At 43.3% G+C, this 15,702-nt stretch overlaps 1 protein-coding gene across 3 annotated transcripts in view; it reads left to right on the top strand.

The window, feature by feature from the left end:
* col4a3 (collagen, type IV, alpha 3) overlaps positions 1-9,078 on the top strand; it is a 45,602-nt gene extending 36,524 nt beyond the window's left edge. For all 3 annotated transcript variants that reach the window (XM_029447079.1, XM_029447078.1, XM_029447077.1), the window contains 2 exons: positions 6,003-6,175; positions 7,799-9,078. In XM_029447079.1, the coding sequence (XP_029302939.1) occupies positions 6,003-6,175; positions 7,799-7,845 (220 nt within the window). In that variant the 3' untranslated portion in view covers positions 7,846-9,078. The remainder of the gene's footprint in view (positions 1-6,002; positions 6,176-7,798) is intronic.
* The last annotated feature ends 6,624 nt before the right edge of the window (positions 9,079-15,702 follow it).

Below are 15,702 nucleotides of genomic sequence, written 5' to 3'. Positions count from 1 at the left end.
GTGTTTGTGCGTGTTGGTGCGTGTTGGGGTGTGTTGGTGCGTGTTGGGGCGTGTTAGTGCATGTTGGTGCGTGTTGGTGAGTGTTAGTGCGTGTTGGTGCGTGTTGGGGCGTGTTGGTGCATGTTGGTGAGTGTTAGTGAGTGTTAGTGCATGTTAATGCGTGTTGGTTCGTGTTGGTGAGGGTAAGTGCGTGTTAGTGAGTGTTAGTGCATGTTAATGCGTGTTGGTGAGTGTTGTGGCGTGTTGGTCCGTGTTGGTGAGTGTTAGTGAGTGTTGGTGAGTGTTGGTGCATGTTAGTGAGTGTTGGTGCGTCTTAGTGAGTGTTGTTGCGTGTTGGTGCGTGTTAATGAGTGTTGGTGCGTCTTAGTGCGTCTTAGTGAGTGTTGGTGCGTGTTGGTGCGTGTTAATGAGTGTTGGTGCGTGTTAGTGCGTCTTAGTGAGTGTTGGTGCGTGTTGGTGCATGTTAGTGAGTGTTGGTGCGTGTTAATGAGTGTTGGTGCGTGTTAGTGCGTCTTAGTGAGTGTTGGTGCGTGTTGGTGCATGTTAGTGAGTGTTGGTGCGTCTTAGTGAGTGTTGGTGCGTGTTGGGGCGTGTTGGGGCATGTTGGTGCATGTTAGTGCGTCTTAGTGAGTGTTGGTGCGTGTTGGTGCGTGTTGGTGCGTGTTAGTGAGTGTTGGTGCGTGATGGGGGCGTGTTAGTGCGTGTTAGTGAGTGTTGGTGCGTGTTAGTGCGTCTTAGTGAGTGTTGGTGCGTGTTGGTGCATGTTAGTGAGTGTTGGTGCGTGTTAGTGAGTGTTGGTGCGTGTTAGTGCGTCTTAGTGAGTGTTGGTGCGTGTTGGTGCATGTTAGTGAGTGTTGGTGCGTCTTAGTGAGTGTTGGTGCGTGTTGGTGCGTGTTAGTGAGTGTTGGTGCGTGTTAGTGCGTCTTAGTGAGTGTTGGTGCGTGTTGGTGCATGTTAGTGAGTGTTGGTGCGTCTTAGTGAGTGTTGGTGCGTGTTGGTGCATGTTAGTGAGTGTTGGTGCGTCTTAGTGAGTGTTGTTGCGTGTTAATGAGTGTTGGTGCGTGTTAGTGCGTCTTAGTGAGTGTTGGTGCGTGTTGGTGCGTGTTAATGAGTGTTGGTGCGTGTTAGTGCGTCTTAGTGAGTGTTGGTGCGTGTTGGTGCATGTTAGTGAGTGTTGGTGCGTCTTAGTGAGTGTTGGTGCGTGTTAGTGCGTCTTAGTGAGTGTTGGTGCGTGTTGGTGCATGTTAGTGAGTGTTGGTGCGTGATGGGGCGTGTTAGTGCGTGTTAGTGAGTGTTGGTGCGTGTTAGTGCGTCTTAGTGAGTGTTGGTGCGTGTTGGTGCATGTTAGTGAGTGTTGGTGCGTGTTGGTGAGTGTTAGTGCGTGTTGGTGCGTGTTGGGGCGTGTTGGTGCATGTTGGTGAGTGTTAGTGAGTGTTAGTGCATGTTAATGCGTGTTGGTGCGTGTTAGTGAGTGTTGGTGCGTGTTGGTGAGGGTAAGTGAGTGTTAGTGCATGTTAATGCGTGTTGGTGAGTGTTAGTGAGTGTTGTGGCGTGTTGGTCCGTGTTGGTGAGTGTTAGTGAGTGTTGGTGCGTGTTGGGGCGTGTTGGTGAGTGTTGGTGCGTGTTAGAGAGTGTTGGTGCGTGTTAGTGAGTGTTAATGAGTGTTGGTGCATGTTGGGGTGTGTTGGTGCGTGTTAGTGCGTCTTAGTGAGTGTTGGTGCGTGTTAGTGAGTGTTTGTACGTATTGGTGAGTGTTGGTGAGTGTTGGTGCGTATTGGTGCGTGTTAGTGTGTCTTGGTGAGTGTTGGTGCTTGTTGGTGCATGTTGGTGCGTGTTAGTGAGTGTTTGTGCATGTTGGTGCGTGTTGGGGCGTGTTGGGGCGTGTTGGTGCGTGTTGGTGCGTGTTGGTGCTTTTTGGTGCGTGTTAGTGAGTGTTGGTGAGTGTTAGTGCGTGTTGGTGCGTGTTGGTACGTGTTGGTGCGTGTTAGAGAGTGTTGGTGCGTGTTAGTGAGTGTTAATGAGTGTTTGTGTGTGTCGGTGCGTGTTGGGGCGTGTTGGTGCGTGTTAGTGCGTCTTAGTGAGTGTTGGTGCGTCTTCGTGAGTGTTGGTGCGTGTTAGTGAGTGTTAATGAGTGTTTGTGTGTGTTGGTGCGTGTTGGGCGTGTTGGTGCGTGTTGGTGCGTGTTGGTACGTGTTGGTGCGTGTTAGTGAGTGTTAATGAGTGTTTGTGTGTGTTGGTGCGTGTTGGGGCGTGTTGGTGCGTGTTAGTGCGTCTTAGTGAGTGTTGGTGCGTGTTGGTGCGTGTTGGTGCGTGTTAGTGAGTGTTTGTACGTATTGGTGAGTGTTGGTGCGTGTTAGTGCGTGTTAGTGAGTGTTTGTGCGTGTTGGTGCGTGTTGGTGCGTGTTGGTGCGTGTTAGTGAGTGTTTGTACGTATTGGTGAGTGTTGGTGAGTGTTGGTGCGTATTGGTGCGTGTTAGTGCGTCTTGGTGAGTGTTGGTGCTTGTTGGTGCATGTTGGTGCGTGTTAGTGAGTGTTTGTGCATGTTGGTGCTTTTTGGTGCGTGTTAGTGAGTGTTGGTGAGTGTTAGTGCGTGTTGGTGCGTGTTGGTACATGTTGGTGCGTGTTAGAGAGTGTTGGTGCGTGTTACTGAGTGTTAATGAGTGTTTGTGTGTGTTGGTGCGTGTTGGGGCGTGTTGGTGCGTGTTAGTGCGTCTTAGTGAGTGTTGGTGCGTGTTAGTGCGTCTTAGTGAGTGTTGGTGCGTGTTGGTGCGTGTTGGTGCGTGTTAGTGAGTGTTTGTACGTATTGGTGAGTGTTGGTGCGTGTTAGTGAGTGTTTGTGCATGTTGGTGCGTGTTGGGGCGTGTTGGTGCGTGTTGGTGCGTGTTGGTGCTTTTTGGTGCGTGTTAGTGAGTGTTGGTGAGTGTTAGTGCGTGTTGGTGCGTGTTGGTACGTGTTGGTGCGTGTTAGAGAGTGTTGGTGCGTGTTAGTGAGTGTTTGTACGTATTGGTGAGTGTTGGTGCGTATTGGTGCGTATTGGTGCGTCTTAGTGAGTGTTGGTGCGTGTTAATGCGTGTTGGTGAGTGTTAGTGAGTGTTGTGGCGTGTTGGTCCATGTTGGTGAGTGTTAGTGAGTGTTGGTGCGTGTTGGGGCGTGTTGGTGAGTGTTGGTGCGTGTTAGAGAGTGTTGGTGCGTGTTAGTGAGTGTTAATGAGTGTTGGTGCGTGTTGGGGTGTGTTGGTGCGTGTTAGTGCGTCTTAGTGAGTGTTGGTGCGTGTTGGTGCGTGTTGGTGCGTGTTGGTGCGTGTTAGTGAGTGTTTGTACGTATTGGTGAGTGTTGGTGAGTGTTGGTGCGTATTAGTGCGTGTTAGTGCGTCTTGGTGAGTGTTGGTGCTTGTTGGTGCATGTTGGTGCGTGTTAGTGAGTGTTTGTGCATGTTGGTGCGTGTTGGGGCGTGTTGGTGCTTTTTGGTGCGTGTTAGTGAGTGTTGGTGAGTGTTAGTGCGTGTTGGTGCGTGTTGGTGCGTGTTGGTACGTGTTGGTGCGTGTTAGAGAGTGTTGGTGCGTGTTAGTGAGTGTTAATGAGTGTTTGTGTGTGTTGGTGCGTGTTGGGGCGTGTTGGTGCGTGTTAGTGCGTCTTAGTGAGTGTTGGTGCGTCTTCGTGAGTGTTGGTGCGTGTTAGTGAGTGTTAATGAGTGTTTGTGTGTGTTGGTGCGTGTTGGGGCGTGTTGGTGCGTGTTGGTGCGTGTTGGTACGTGTTGGTACGTGTTGGTGCGTGTTAGAGAGTGTTGGTGCGTGTTAGTGAGTGTTAATGAGTGTTTGTGTGTGTTGGTGCGTGTTGGGGGCGTGTTGGTGCGTGTTAGTGCGTCTTAGTGAGTGTTGGTGCGTGTTGGTGCGTGTTAGTGAGTGTTTGTACGTATTGGTGAGTGTTGGTGCGTGTTAGTGCGTGTTAGTGAGTGTTTGTGCGTGTTGGTGCGTGTTGGTGCGTGTTAGTGAGTGTTTGTACGTATTGGTGAGTGTTGGTGAGTGTTGGTGCGTATTGGTGCGTGTTAGTGCGTCTTGGTGAGTGTTGGTGCTTGTTGGTGCATGTTGGTGCGTGTTAGTGAGTGTTTGTGCATGTTGGTGCTTTTTGGTGCGTGTTAGTGAGTGTTGGTGAGTGTTGGTACGTGTTGGTACATGTTGGTGCGTGTTAGAGAGTGTTGGTGCGTGTTAGTGAGTGTTAATGAGTGTTTGTGTGTGTTGGTGCGTGTTGGGGCGTGTTGGTGCGTGTTAGTGCGTCTTAGTGAGTGTTGGTGCGTGTTAGTGCGTCTTAGTGAGTGTTGGTGCGTGTTGGTGCGTGTTGGTGCGTGTTAGTGAGTGTTTGTACGTATTGGTGAGTGTTGGTGCGTGTTAGTGCGTGTTAGTGAGTGTTTGTGCATGTTGGTGCGTGTTGGGGCGTGTTGGTGCGTGTTGGTGCTTTTTGGTGCGTGTTAGTGAGTGTTGGTGAGTGTTAGTGCGTGTTGGTGCGTGTTGGTACGTGTTGGTGCGTGTTAGAGAGTGTTGGTGCGTGTTAGTGAGTGTTAATGAGTGTTTGTGTGTGTTGGTGCGTGTTGGGGCGTGTTGGTGCATGTTAGTGCGTCTTAGTGAGTGTTGGTGCGTCTTAGTGCGTCTTAGTGAGTGTTGGTGCGTGTTGGTGCGTGTTGGTGCGTGTTAGTGAGTGTTTGTACGTATTGGTGAGGGTTGGTGCGTGTTAGTGCGTGTTAGTGAGTGTTTGTGCGTGTTGGTGCGTGTTTGGTGCGTGTTAGTGAGTGTTTGTACGTATTGGTGAGTGTTGGTGCGTATTGGTGCGTCTTAGTGAGTGTTGGTGCGTGTTGGTGCGTTTTGGTGAGTGTTGGTGCGTATTGGTGCGTGTTAGTGCGTCTTAGTGAGTGTTGGTGCGTGTTGGTGAGTGTTGGGGCGTGTTGGTGCGTGTTGGGGCGTGTTGGTGCGTGTCAGTGCGACTTAATGAGTGTTGGTGCGTGTTGGTGCGTGTTGGTGAGTGTTGGTGCGTGTTGGTGCTTTTTGGTGCGTGTTTGTGCGTGTTGGTGCGTGTTGGTGCGTGTTGGTGAGTGTTAGTGCGTGTTTGTGCGTGTTGGGGCGTGTTGGTGCGTGTTGGGGCGTGTTGGTGCGTGTTGGGAAGTTTTAGTGCGTGTTGGTGCATGTAAGTGCGTGTTAGTGAGTGTTGGGTGCGTGTTTGTGCGTGTTGGTGCGTGTTGGTGCGTGTTGGTGAGTGTTAGTGCGTGTTGGTGAGTGTTAGTGCGTGTTGGTGCGTGTTGGTGAGTGTTAGTGAGTGTTAGTGCGTCTTGGTGAGTGTTGGTGCGTGTTGGTACGTGTTGGGGCGTGTTGGTGCGTGTTAGTGCGTCTGAGTGAGTGTTGGTGCGTGTTAGTGCGTCTTAGTGAGTGTTGGTGCGTGTTGGTGCGTGTTAGTGAGTGTTTGTACGTATTGGTGAGTGTTGGTGCGTGTTGGTGTGTGTTAGTGAGTGTTTGTATGTATTGGTGAGTGTTGGTGAGTGTTGGTGAGTGTTGGTGCGTCTTAGTGAGTGTTGGTGCGTGTTAGTGCGTCTTAGTGAGTGTTGGTGCGTGTTGGTGCGTGTTGGTGCCTGTTTGGTGCGTGTTGGTGCGTGTTGGTGTTGGTGCCTGTTGGTGCGTGTTGGGGCGTGTTGGTGCGTGTTGGTGCGTGTTGGTGCGGATTGGGGCGTGTTGGTGCGTGTTGGTGCGTGTTAGTGTGTGTTGGTCCGTTTTGGTGTGTGTTGGTGCGTGTTTTTAGTTTATTTCAGTAACCTTATACAATTCACATACAAAAGATGTTAAATAAACAATAATAAGTCATGACTTTGGAAGTAGTGACAAACCAAAGCAAACTTTTAAAACAGCGATACACACGAGAAGAGATTTCAGGTTTCTGTTGTCTAAAACGGTTAAAATCATCACGACATACCTGAACTTGTGAGTACATTGACCTTTGACCTTTGACACTGTTGGTCTGCAGGAAACAGGAGTGGGGGCAGAGGGGTCGGGGCAGCCGCTGGCCTCTCCTGGATCCTGTCTGGAAAACTTCAGGAAGATTCCCTTCATCGAGTGTCACGGCAGAGGAACCTGCAACTACTACACCGACTCCTACAGCTACTGGCTGGCTGCTCTCAACCCCAACGACATGTTCAGGTACGACACACCTTTAAGGAAACGTTCAGGTACACAACACATTTAGGGATGCACCACCTGTATCATGATGTCCAGTTATGCAACACCTTTAAAACTGTCGTCAACATATTCAGGTATTAAACACCTGGAGCTCTTGGCATTTAGGTGAAGGCCAACCTTGGCGCACTCTGTCTCCACTCTGCCCAGGAGTTCCTGTGCTTGCTCTACGCTGTCAGAGAGCAGACGTCATCCGCATAGTCCAGGTCCGTTAGGACTAGAGCGGGGTGTCGTCTCGACCTCCTAGGTGTTATTGTGAGGCCAAGTTCTAGCTCCCGTCCACTGATGGCCTTCCTGAGCGCATAGTCTAGGACTATGATGAAGAGGAATGGGGCCAGGGTGTCCCCTTGCAACACCCCAGCCAGGATGTCAAACTCTTCACTGTTGCCATTTGGGGTTACCACGTTTCCTCTTGTACCCTTATACATGGTCCCTATGGCCCGGAGTAAATTGGAAGGGACACCGTAGGCCTTGAGTATCTTCATCATCACGCCTCTGTGTATCGAGTCAAATGCCTTTTTGAAATCGATGAAGCACAGTACCGCTGTCAGGTTGTTCTTCTTAACCTCCTCGACGATTCTCCTCAAGGCCAAGATCTGGGTCACAGTGGTCCTCTTCTCTCTGAAACCGTTTTGGTTCTCTCTCAGGTGGTGGTCGATGGCGCTCTGTATCCGATTCAGTATCATGCGGTTGTACATTTTTGCAATGACACAAGTCAGACTTATGCCACGGTAGTTGTCTGGCTTCGAGAGATCTCCGGACTTAGGCACTGGGATGATGTTAGAGAGAGACCACATATCAGGCTGGCTGTTTGTCATAAGGGCGCGGTTGCAGAACTCCAGGATGATGTCGTCAAGATCACAGTTATTACAGACCTCTGGAGGGATGCCGTCCGGTCCAGCACTTTTTCCCTGCTTCAGTGTGGATTTCACTTTGGCAAACTCCCTGACTGTAAAGGGACCATCGTCAATAGCGAGATTCATGAGGACGACAGGTATCACTTCCTCAGGTCCATCCACTGTCAGGTGTGTTCCCAGGAGATTTTGGAAGTGAGTGAACCAGGAGATCACCCTCTCTTCTGGGCTGTCGCCCGCCACCTGTCCCTCCTTCGACCTTTTCCTCCCACTCATCTCATTGATGACCCTCCATGCCTCCCCGTACTGCTGTTCACCATGCGCTGCCTCCACTCTCTGCACCTTCTCCATCAGCTCCTCCCCCCTGATCTTATCGTAGGTATCGAAAAGAAGCTTTTTGGCCATATTCAATACCATGCGATTCTCTGCAGTCGGCTCGTGCCCAAAGCCTCGGTGTGCTTCCTCCACTCCCTCACGTGCCACCATGACCTCTGGATGCCTGGACCTCTGGGATACTCCATTCCTCTCCATCACTGGAACACACATACTGGTCCAACGAACATCCTGTACTTGGCATTAGGTTCCTCCTACTCGCCCAGCACCTTGTATTTGTGTCAAACCAGAATTTAAATTAACAACTGATTCTTTAATTTTCCAAATGGGAGTCAGTGTCTAAGTTTAAATTTGATGAAGCCACCTGATCGTCTGATTCCTGATGTCTCTCTCTCTGCAGTAAACCGAAGCCTCAGACCGATACGGGAGAGTTTCCAGGAAGTCTGATCAGCCGCTGTCGAGTGTGTATGAAGCAGCTGTAACAATCTGAGCTGATATTACTGACACTACTGATCCTCCACCTGTAAATACGACTGTTGCTAACACTACTGACACTGATACTACTGATAACAGAAACACGTACAAACAGAAGCGCTGAGACCAAAGTGAGGAAGGTTTATGATCTAATATCAGGTGACATTCTCCGTATCATTTTTCTGACTTTCTACATTTTTTAATCTGTGAAGAAAAGTTTTGTCACGATAAGTGTTTGTTGTTGTAATACTCGTTTCAGCAAAAGAGGCTGAAGTGCAGCTCAACCACGTGTTATAAAAACTAAAAGCGTCCATGTTTTGTTCCAGGGGAGTTTCAGTTTCTCCACTCGCTCATGTGACGTGATGTCATGTCTTTATTTTGTCTAGAAATGTTTTTTGATCGGTGCTAATCTTTTAGTTCTTTTTAGAACATGAGGTCGTGCTGCACGTAGAAATAAGTATAACAACAACAAACTCTTCAACTCTGACGACAACAAACTAAAGATTCACCTGGTAAAACCTTTTTCTTTTACAGATGAAAAAAAAAAGAAATGAGAAAATGATCCTGGCAAAACATTGTTTCCAATCATTTCCATAAAAACACTTTTAATGCTACTTCAAGTGTATATATATATATATATATATATATATATATATAAAACTATATATAATAAAGCTGCTCAGAATTCAAATGTTGATTTAGGATTTGAACGCCACTATTACTGTACGTACTGTTTCTGCTGGGACAGTAACTGTACTACTGTCACCACTACTAATACGACTAATACTACTGGAGCTGAAACACCACAGAAGAAGAAGCTGCAGTTCCTCCAACAGCCACCAGCAAAACTTGAAGTGAATGAGAAGAAAGAAATTATCCCATTTTTATTTTCTGCACGGCAACAGTGTGGAGCTTTCTGATCGGATGAGTCTCACTGCAATGCACTCTGGGTCTTGTAGTCATCAAAAGTTGTTCTGGACTCTGCAGGAACATGTTCTATATATTGTGTAATAAATGATATTAAAGTACTACTTGTAATAATACGACGTGTTTACTCCTAAAGCCTCAAAGGTGTGTTGTACATACTCTCCTCCTGTAACTCTTGAACTCATATAAAGTCAACATTTTGTTTTGTGAATATGATTCTTGTTGAGTTTGAATAAAACATGTTATTTTACAGAAGTCACTTTGCTGACTTGAATACTCGATTGTGATTGGTCTGTTGTTTCTGTATCACCGCTGCTCAGGACGCTCTGATCACAGGAGCACGTCCAGTCATATCACTCTGCAGAAAGAAGTCCCATAAACCTAACAACGTCAGCTGTGTCTAAAATAACGTTAGTTTTCTGTTTTTAATGTTGATTTTGATATGTGTGGCGAGCAGGAAACTTTGGATTGATGATGTCTGATCTGACCCCGTAAAGAAAAGAGAAGAAGAACAAGATGGTCAACCAGCAGACAGGAAGTGACAGTACAGGGACACGGCCGGCTGTGGCAGAGATTACAGAAGCAGTTAGCACGTTGCTACGCAGAAGAAGCTAACGGATAATATTTTGTGTCACGTTATTGATTCATTTAGTAAAACGCACACAAAAGCACACACACACACACTTACAAACACACACACTTACAAACACACACACACACACACACACACACACACACACACACACACTTACAAACACACACACAAACACACACTTACAAACACACACACACACACACAAAAACTTAAAAACATCAAAAGAAATATGACAAACTTTCTAATTCTCCTCGTCAACATATTATATTATATAAACGTTTCTATATAAATACAGCAGATGTTTGCAGAGAATAATGAGAGTAATATTTAAAGAGTATTACACTAAATATATTATTTAACAATATAAAGTTTTCCAGTAACAGTTTAAATTTGACTGCTGAGACGTTTTTCTGTCTAATTAAAGTGTTTTCCTGTAATTTACATGCTGGTGACTCAATGAACCATCACAGGGAGGAAGTGTGTGTGTGTGTGTGTGTGTGTGTGTGCGTGCGTGCGTGTGTGTGTGTGTATGTGTGTGTGCGTGCGTGCGTGCGTGTGCGTGGGTGTGTGTGTATGTGTGTGTGCGTGGGTGTGTGTGTGTGTGTGTGTGTATGTGTGTGTGCGTGGGTGTGTGTGTATGTGTGTGTGTGTGCGTGCGTGCGTGTGTGTGTGTGTATGTGTGTGTGTGTGTGCGTGCGTGCGTGTGCGTGGGTGTGTGTGTGTGTGTGTGTGTGTGCGTGCGTGTGTGTGTGTGTATGTGTGTGTATGTGTGTGTGCGTGGGTGTGTGTGTGTTCATGCCAGCGGCTCCTCAGCAACGGCTGATCACCGTTAATGTGTCGCCACGGCAACCAGCTGCTGCTAATGTGCTGTTTATTAGCATTCGGAGAAAGTGATGAAGACGAAAACGAAGGTTCCTGTTTTGTGTTTTTACGGCGCACGTCTCCTGTTCGTTCTCAGAACCTCACAAGACTTTATATTCAGTCAAAGTGTTTGTTGTGTTAAATAATAAATGATTAAATGATTTTAAAAGGAAACTTCGGTGTTTTTCATCCTGGATCCTGTTTTCACATGTTCATATTTGTAATCAGTTGATATACTAATAATAATAATAATAATAATAATAATAATAATAATAATAATAATAATAATATAATAATAATAATAATAATAATAATAATAATAATATAATAATAATAATAATAATAATAATAATAATATAATAATAATAATAATAATAATAATAATAATATAAATAATACTAATAATAATAATAATAATAATACTGATAATTAATAATAATACTAATAATCATTAATAATAATACTGATCATAATAATAATAATAATAATAATAATAATAATAATATAATAATAATAATATAATAATAATAATAATAATAATAATAATAATAATAATTAATAATAATAATAATAATTAATGATAATTATAATACATAATGATAATGATAATAATAATAATTAATAATAATCTAATACTAAAAAAGTAATAATATAATAATCAATAATAATAATGATAATTAATAATAATAATAATAGATTACTAATAAGTAATAATAATAATAATACTAATAATAATAATAATAATAATAATTAATAATAATGATAATAATAATTAATAATAATAATAATAATAATAATCATACTTACTAATAATAATAATTAATGATAATAATAATCATAATACTAATAATAATAATTAATACTAATAATAATAATTAATATGATAATAATAATAATTAATACTAATAATAATAATAATAATAATAATAATAATAATAATGATAATAATAATAATAATATAATGATAATAATAATAATATAATGATAATAATAATAATAATAATAATAATAATAATAATAATAATAATAATATAATGATAATAATTATAATAATAATAAAAGAAAATAATAATAATAATAATAATATGAACGTTAGTGTCTGTATGTAGCGGGGAGCCACACACATGTCCGCCGGGTCGCTCGACCTTTCCTCCTTAGATTGGAGGAATTTAAAAAAGTGTTTACAGTTGCAAAAGTCTTTTTTAAATTACCAAAACCTAAATAGAAATCTAACACAGTAATAATTGAAAGTAAATATAAGCTGCTCACTGCAGGGCATTAACACATAAACAAATACAAGTGTCACGTGCATCTCCGTATGTACGATGACGAAGAGTTACAGAGAGACGCCATCGCTCTGCTCATCGCTAACGTGCTAACGGGCTAACGTGTTAACGTCCAGAGCATTCTGGGATCCCCTAAACACAGCCAATCATCCAACACGAAGAACGATGGTTTTTGACAAACATTTGACAAACAAAACGAAATGTTTTGTTTGTCAAATGTTTTAGTTGCAATAATATCACAATTAATATAATGTAATATAATACATGACGCAGAGAAATAAAACCTGTTTCTGTACCTTCATCGCTCTGTGAGTATATATATATATATATTTATATATATATATATATATATATATATATATATATATATGTATATATATAAATATATATGTATATATATGTACATATATAATATATATACATATATAAACTCTTTACCGAGTTGGAAAGTGCGGCTGATTTTAGAGATGATTATTATTAATATTATTATTATTATTATTATTATTATTATTATTTTAGATTAAAATTGAAAATGCATTTATTTGTGCTGATTTGTTTTCTTCTCAGGAACATTCAGCATCACTGTGCAGAATGTAAATGTCACATCATCCATTAAAACAACAAATAAAACATGAACACAGCAGATAAAACGCTCCGAGCAGTGAAGCAGCATCAAAGTAATAAGTTCAGTAAGTTCTCATTAATGTTTGTTGATTAAAGGACCTTATGAGGAAAGTAATCACAACAAAGACATTACACATGTGTATACTTTGTTGTTTCTCTCCTCTCATGGTGGTTTTGCTATGATGTCTCTTTATGTGTGTATATTCTTCGCCCCTTGTGTGATAAATAATAATTAAAGTAACCCTCAACACCTGGACAGCACAGAGTAATAATATCATTACTTTCTGAGTTCAGATGATCAGTTCAAAGATGAGCACGTTTCCTCATTTACATATTTAAACATGAACACTTGTAATATAAAGAATAATTGTGTTAATGTGAGTAATGAAGTTTCCTCTTGATATCTGTGAGTTACACGTTTGACTCTCCTGCAGTCTTGAATGTGGTAACTTGTGACATGAACCTGGACCGCCAGCAGAGGTCACTGTGACTCATTTGTGTTTCATGTGTTTCATTTCTTCTTTCTCTCTTAAATGCCCCATAAAATATAAATACATACATAGATATAAATAAATAATTGACACACACGCAGTAAATCCTCGCTGCAGGTTCTTATGTTCAGCTTCTAACTTTGAATCTTCGTCACATAAACAGAGTGGACACAATAATGGAAACACGTCTCAGTGTTCCATCACAAGTGAAATCAACAGCTCACTTACCTTTAGGGAAAAACTTCAGCTGCGAATATCTAGATACTTTACGGAATAGTTTATCACGGACCAAGAATCACCTGAGTCGCGGGCGGATACACGCTTTATTTTCACTCATGGAAACGAGGCTGGTGGAAGTAAAGAGCCTTCGAGTCTCTCAATGCTTCGTTGTTAAGTTGAGCTCTCAGGGCCTCCGTACAAACTCAACACTTTAATAACAACTTCACGTTTTGTTCTGTTAAAGAAGAACTTCACCTTTTTAAATGACGCTCTGTACATCAGTCGTGTTAACTTCAACTCTTGAATAAAACTTTATTTCCTGTCCTGCCTCCACGGCGAACAAAGAATCAGAAAACTTGAAAAGTCTTGATGAACTGAAGTTTAACAAAACTATCTGAAAACATGTGTTCTCACACAACTAATAATAAAGTGTCAGTTATAACTTCACTGAAACATTATTTACAGTATATCTCAAAAGTGAGTACACCCTTTAGATTTTTGCAAATATTCTGTTATATCCTTTCAGGGGATAACATTATCCTACTGAAACTTTGATATAACTTAAAGTAGTCAGTGTGCTGCTTGAATAACAGTATAGATTTATTGTCCTTTGAAAATTACTCAGTACACAGCTGTTAATGTCTAAACAGCTGGCAACAAAAGTGAGTACACCCCATAGTGAACATGTCTAAATTGTGCCCAAAGTGTCAATATTTTGTGTGACCACCATTGTTATCTAGCACTGCTTTAACCCTCCTGGGCATGGAATTCACCAGAGCTGCACAGGTTGCTTCTGGAATCTTCTTCCACTCCTCCACGACGACATCACGGAGCGCACGGATGTTGGACACCTTGCACTCCTCCACCTTCCTCTTGAGGATGCCCCACATGTGCTCAATTGGGTTTAGGTCTGGAGACATACTTGGCCAGTCCATCACCTTAACCTTCAGCTTCTTCAGCAAGGCCGTTGTCATCTTGGAGGTGTGTTTAGGGTCATTATCATGTTGGAAAACTGCCCTACGGCCCAGTTTCCGAAGAGAGGGGATCATGCTCTGCTGCAGGATGTCACAGTATATATTGGAATTCATGTGTCCCTCAATGAAATGCAGCTCCCCAGTGCCGGCAGCACTCATGCAGCCCCAGACCATGATGCTGCCACCACCATGCTTGACTGTAGGCAAAACACATTTGTCTTGGTACTCCTCACCAGGGTGCCGCCACACACGTCGGACACCATCTGACCCAAACAGGTTTATTTTGGTCTCATCAGACCACAGGACATGGTTCCAGTAACTCATGTTCTTGGATTCATTGTCTTCAGCAAACTGTTTGCGGGCTTTCTTATGCATCGGTTTCAGAAGGGGCTTCTGTCTGGGGCGACGGCCATACAAACCGATTTGATGCAGTGTGCGGCGTATGGTCTGGGCACTGACAGGCTGACATCCCACTTCTGCAACCTCTGCAGCAATGCTGGAAGCACTCGCACGTCTATTTTTGGAAACCAACCTCTGGATATGACGCTGAGCACGTGGACTCAACTTCTTTGGTTGACCCTGGCGAGGCCTGTTCCGAGTGGAACCTGTCCTGGAAAACCGCTGTATGATCTTAACCACTGTGCTGCAACTCATTTTCATGGTGTTGGCAATCTTCTTATAGCCAAGGCCATCTTTGTGAAGCGCAATAATCCTTTTTTTCAGCCGCTCAGAGAGTTCCTTGCCATGAGGTGCCATGTTGTCCAGCATTCAGAGAGAATTGTGCCCAAAACACCAAATTTAACAGCCCTGCTTATCATTTACACCTGAATCCTTGTAACACTAACGAGTCACATGACACCAGGGCGGGAAAACAACATCATTGGGCACAATTAGGACATGTTCACTATGGGGTGTACTCACTTTTGTTGCCAGCTGTTGAGACATTAACAGCTGTGTACTGAGTAATTTTCAAAGGACAATAAATCTATACTGTTATTCAAGCAGCACACTGACTACTTTAAGTTATATCAAAGTTTCAGTAGGATAATGTTATCCCCTGAAAGGATATAACAGAATATTTGCAAAAATCTAAAGGGTGTACTCACTTTTGAGATATACTGTACACTTCTAACTGCACCAGATGAGAATCTCTGCGGCGTGAGAGACAGTTTGGATGTTTTCTGTTGTTAAACGCGACTTCATTGACTTCAAGACATCAAGTAATAAAGCGTCAGTCGTTGCTCTACACATGATCAGTATGTGGGGGAAGTTTTCCTTTTACATTAAGATGAATGAATGTCTGAAGTTCAGCTTTGTGAAGTTGGTGCAAATGTTCAGAACTGATCCCAGAGCAGAGATTCTCTCTGAGAGAGTTCCTCAGCCACTCTGTCTCTCCTCAGCAGAACATCTCAAACTAATAGAAAGTGTTTTTTTTCCGGTTTTAAAGTGAAGCAGCAGTCGTGCTTGTTCTGACTAAATGTTGAGTGGGCGACTCTGCTGCTGCCTCTTTGTTTAATGGAGATATCAGCAAGTGCTAATGAAGTCTGCTAATCCTCTGAACGCTCCGTTAATTCCTCTTCAGCCGGACATTCTGCCGTTGTGTTTGTTGTAGACGAGCGCCGGCGGCTGCTGCTGCTGCTGATAGTTTTATTGTTTTATTGTTCAGACTCCATTAAAAGTCAATAAGCGCTAATGGACGTTTGTTTAACTTGAGTGTCAGCGTTCCTTCATCGCTGTGCATCCTGCCAGCTGTCAATCAAACACACCACGTCACATGACCTGCAGGAGGAGGAGCATCGGGCTTCAAAAGAGCAGCGCCCAGAGGACCAGACACAAGCCCAGAACCAGAAGAG

This window comes from Cottoperca gobio, chromosome 13, assembly GCF_900634415.1.
Source record: "Cottoperca gobio chromosome 13, fCotGob3.1, whole genome shotgun sequence".
NCBI lineage: Eukaryota > Metazoa > Chordata > Actinopteri > Perciformes > Bovichtidae > Cottoperca > Cottoperca gobio.
The sequence above is the reverse complement of the archived record's forward strand: the minus strand, read 5'-3'. Positions and strand labels throughout refer to the sequence as shown.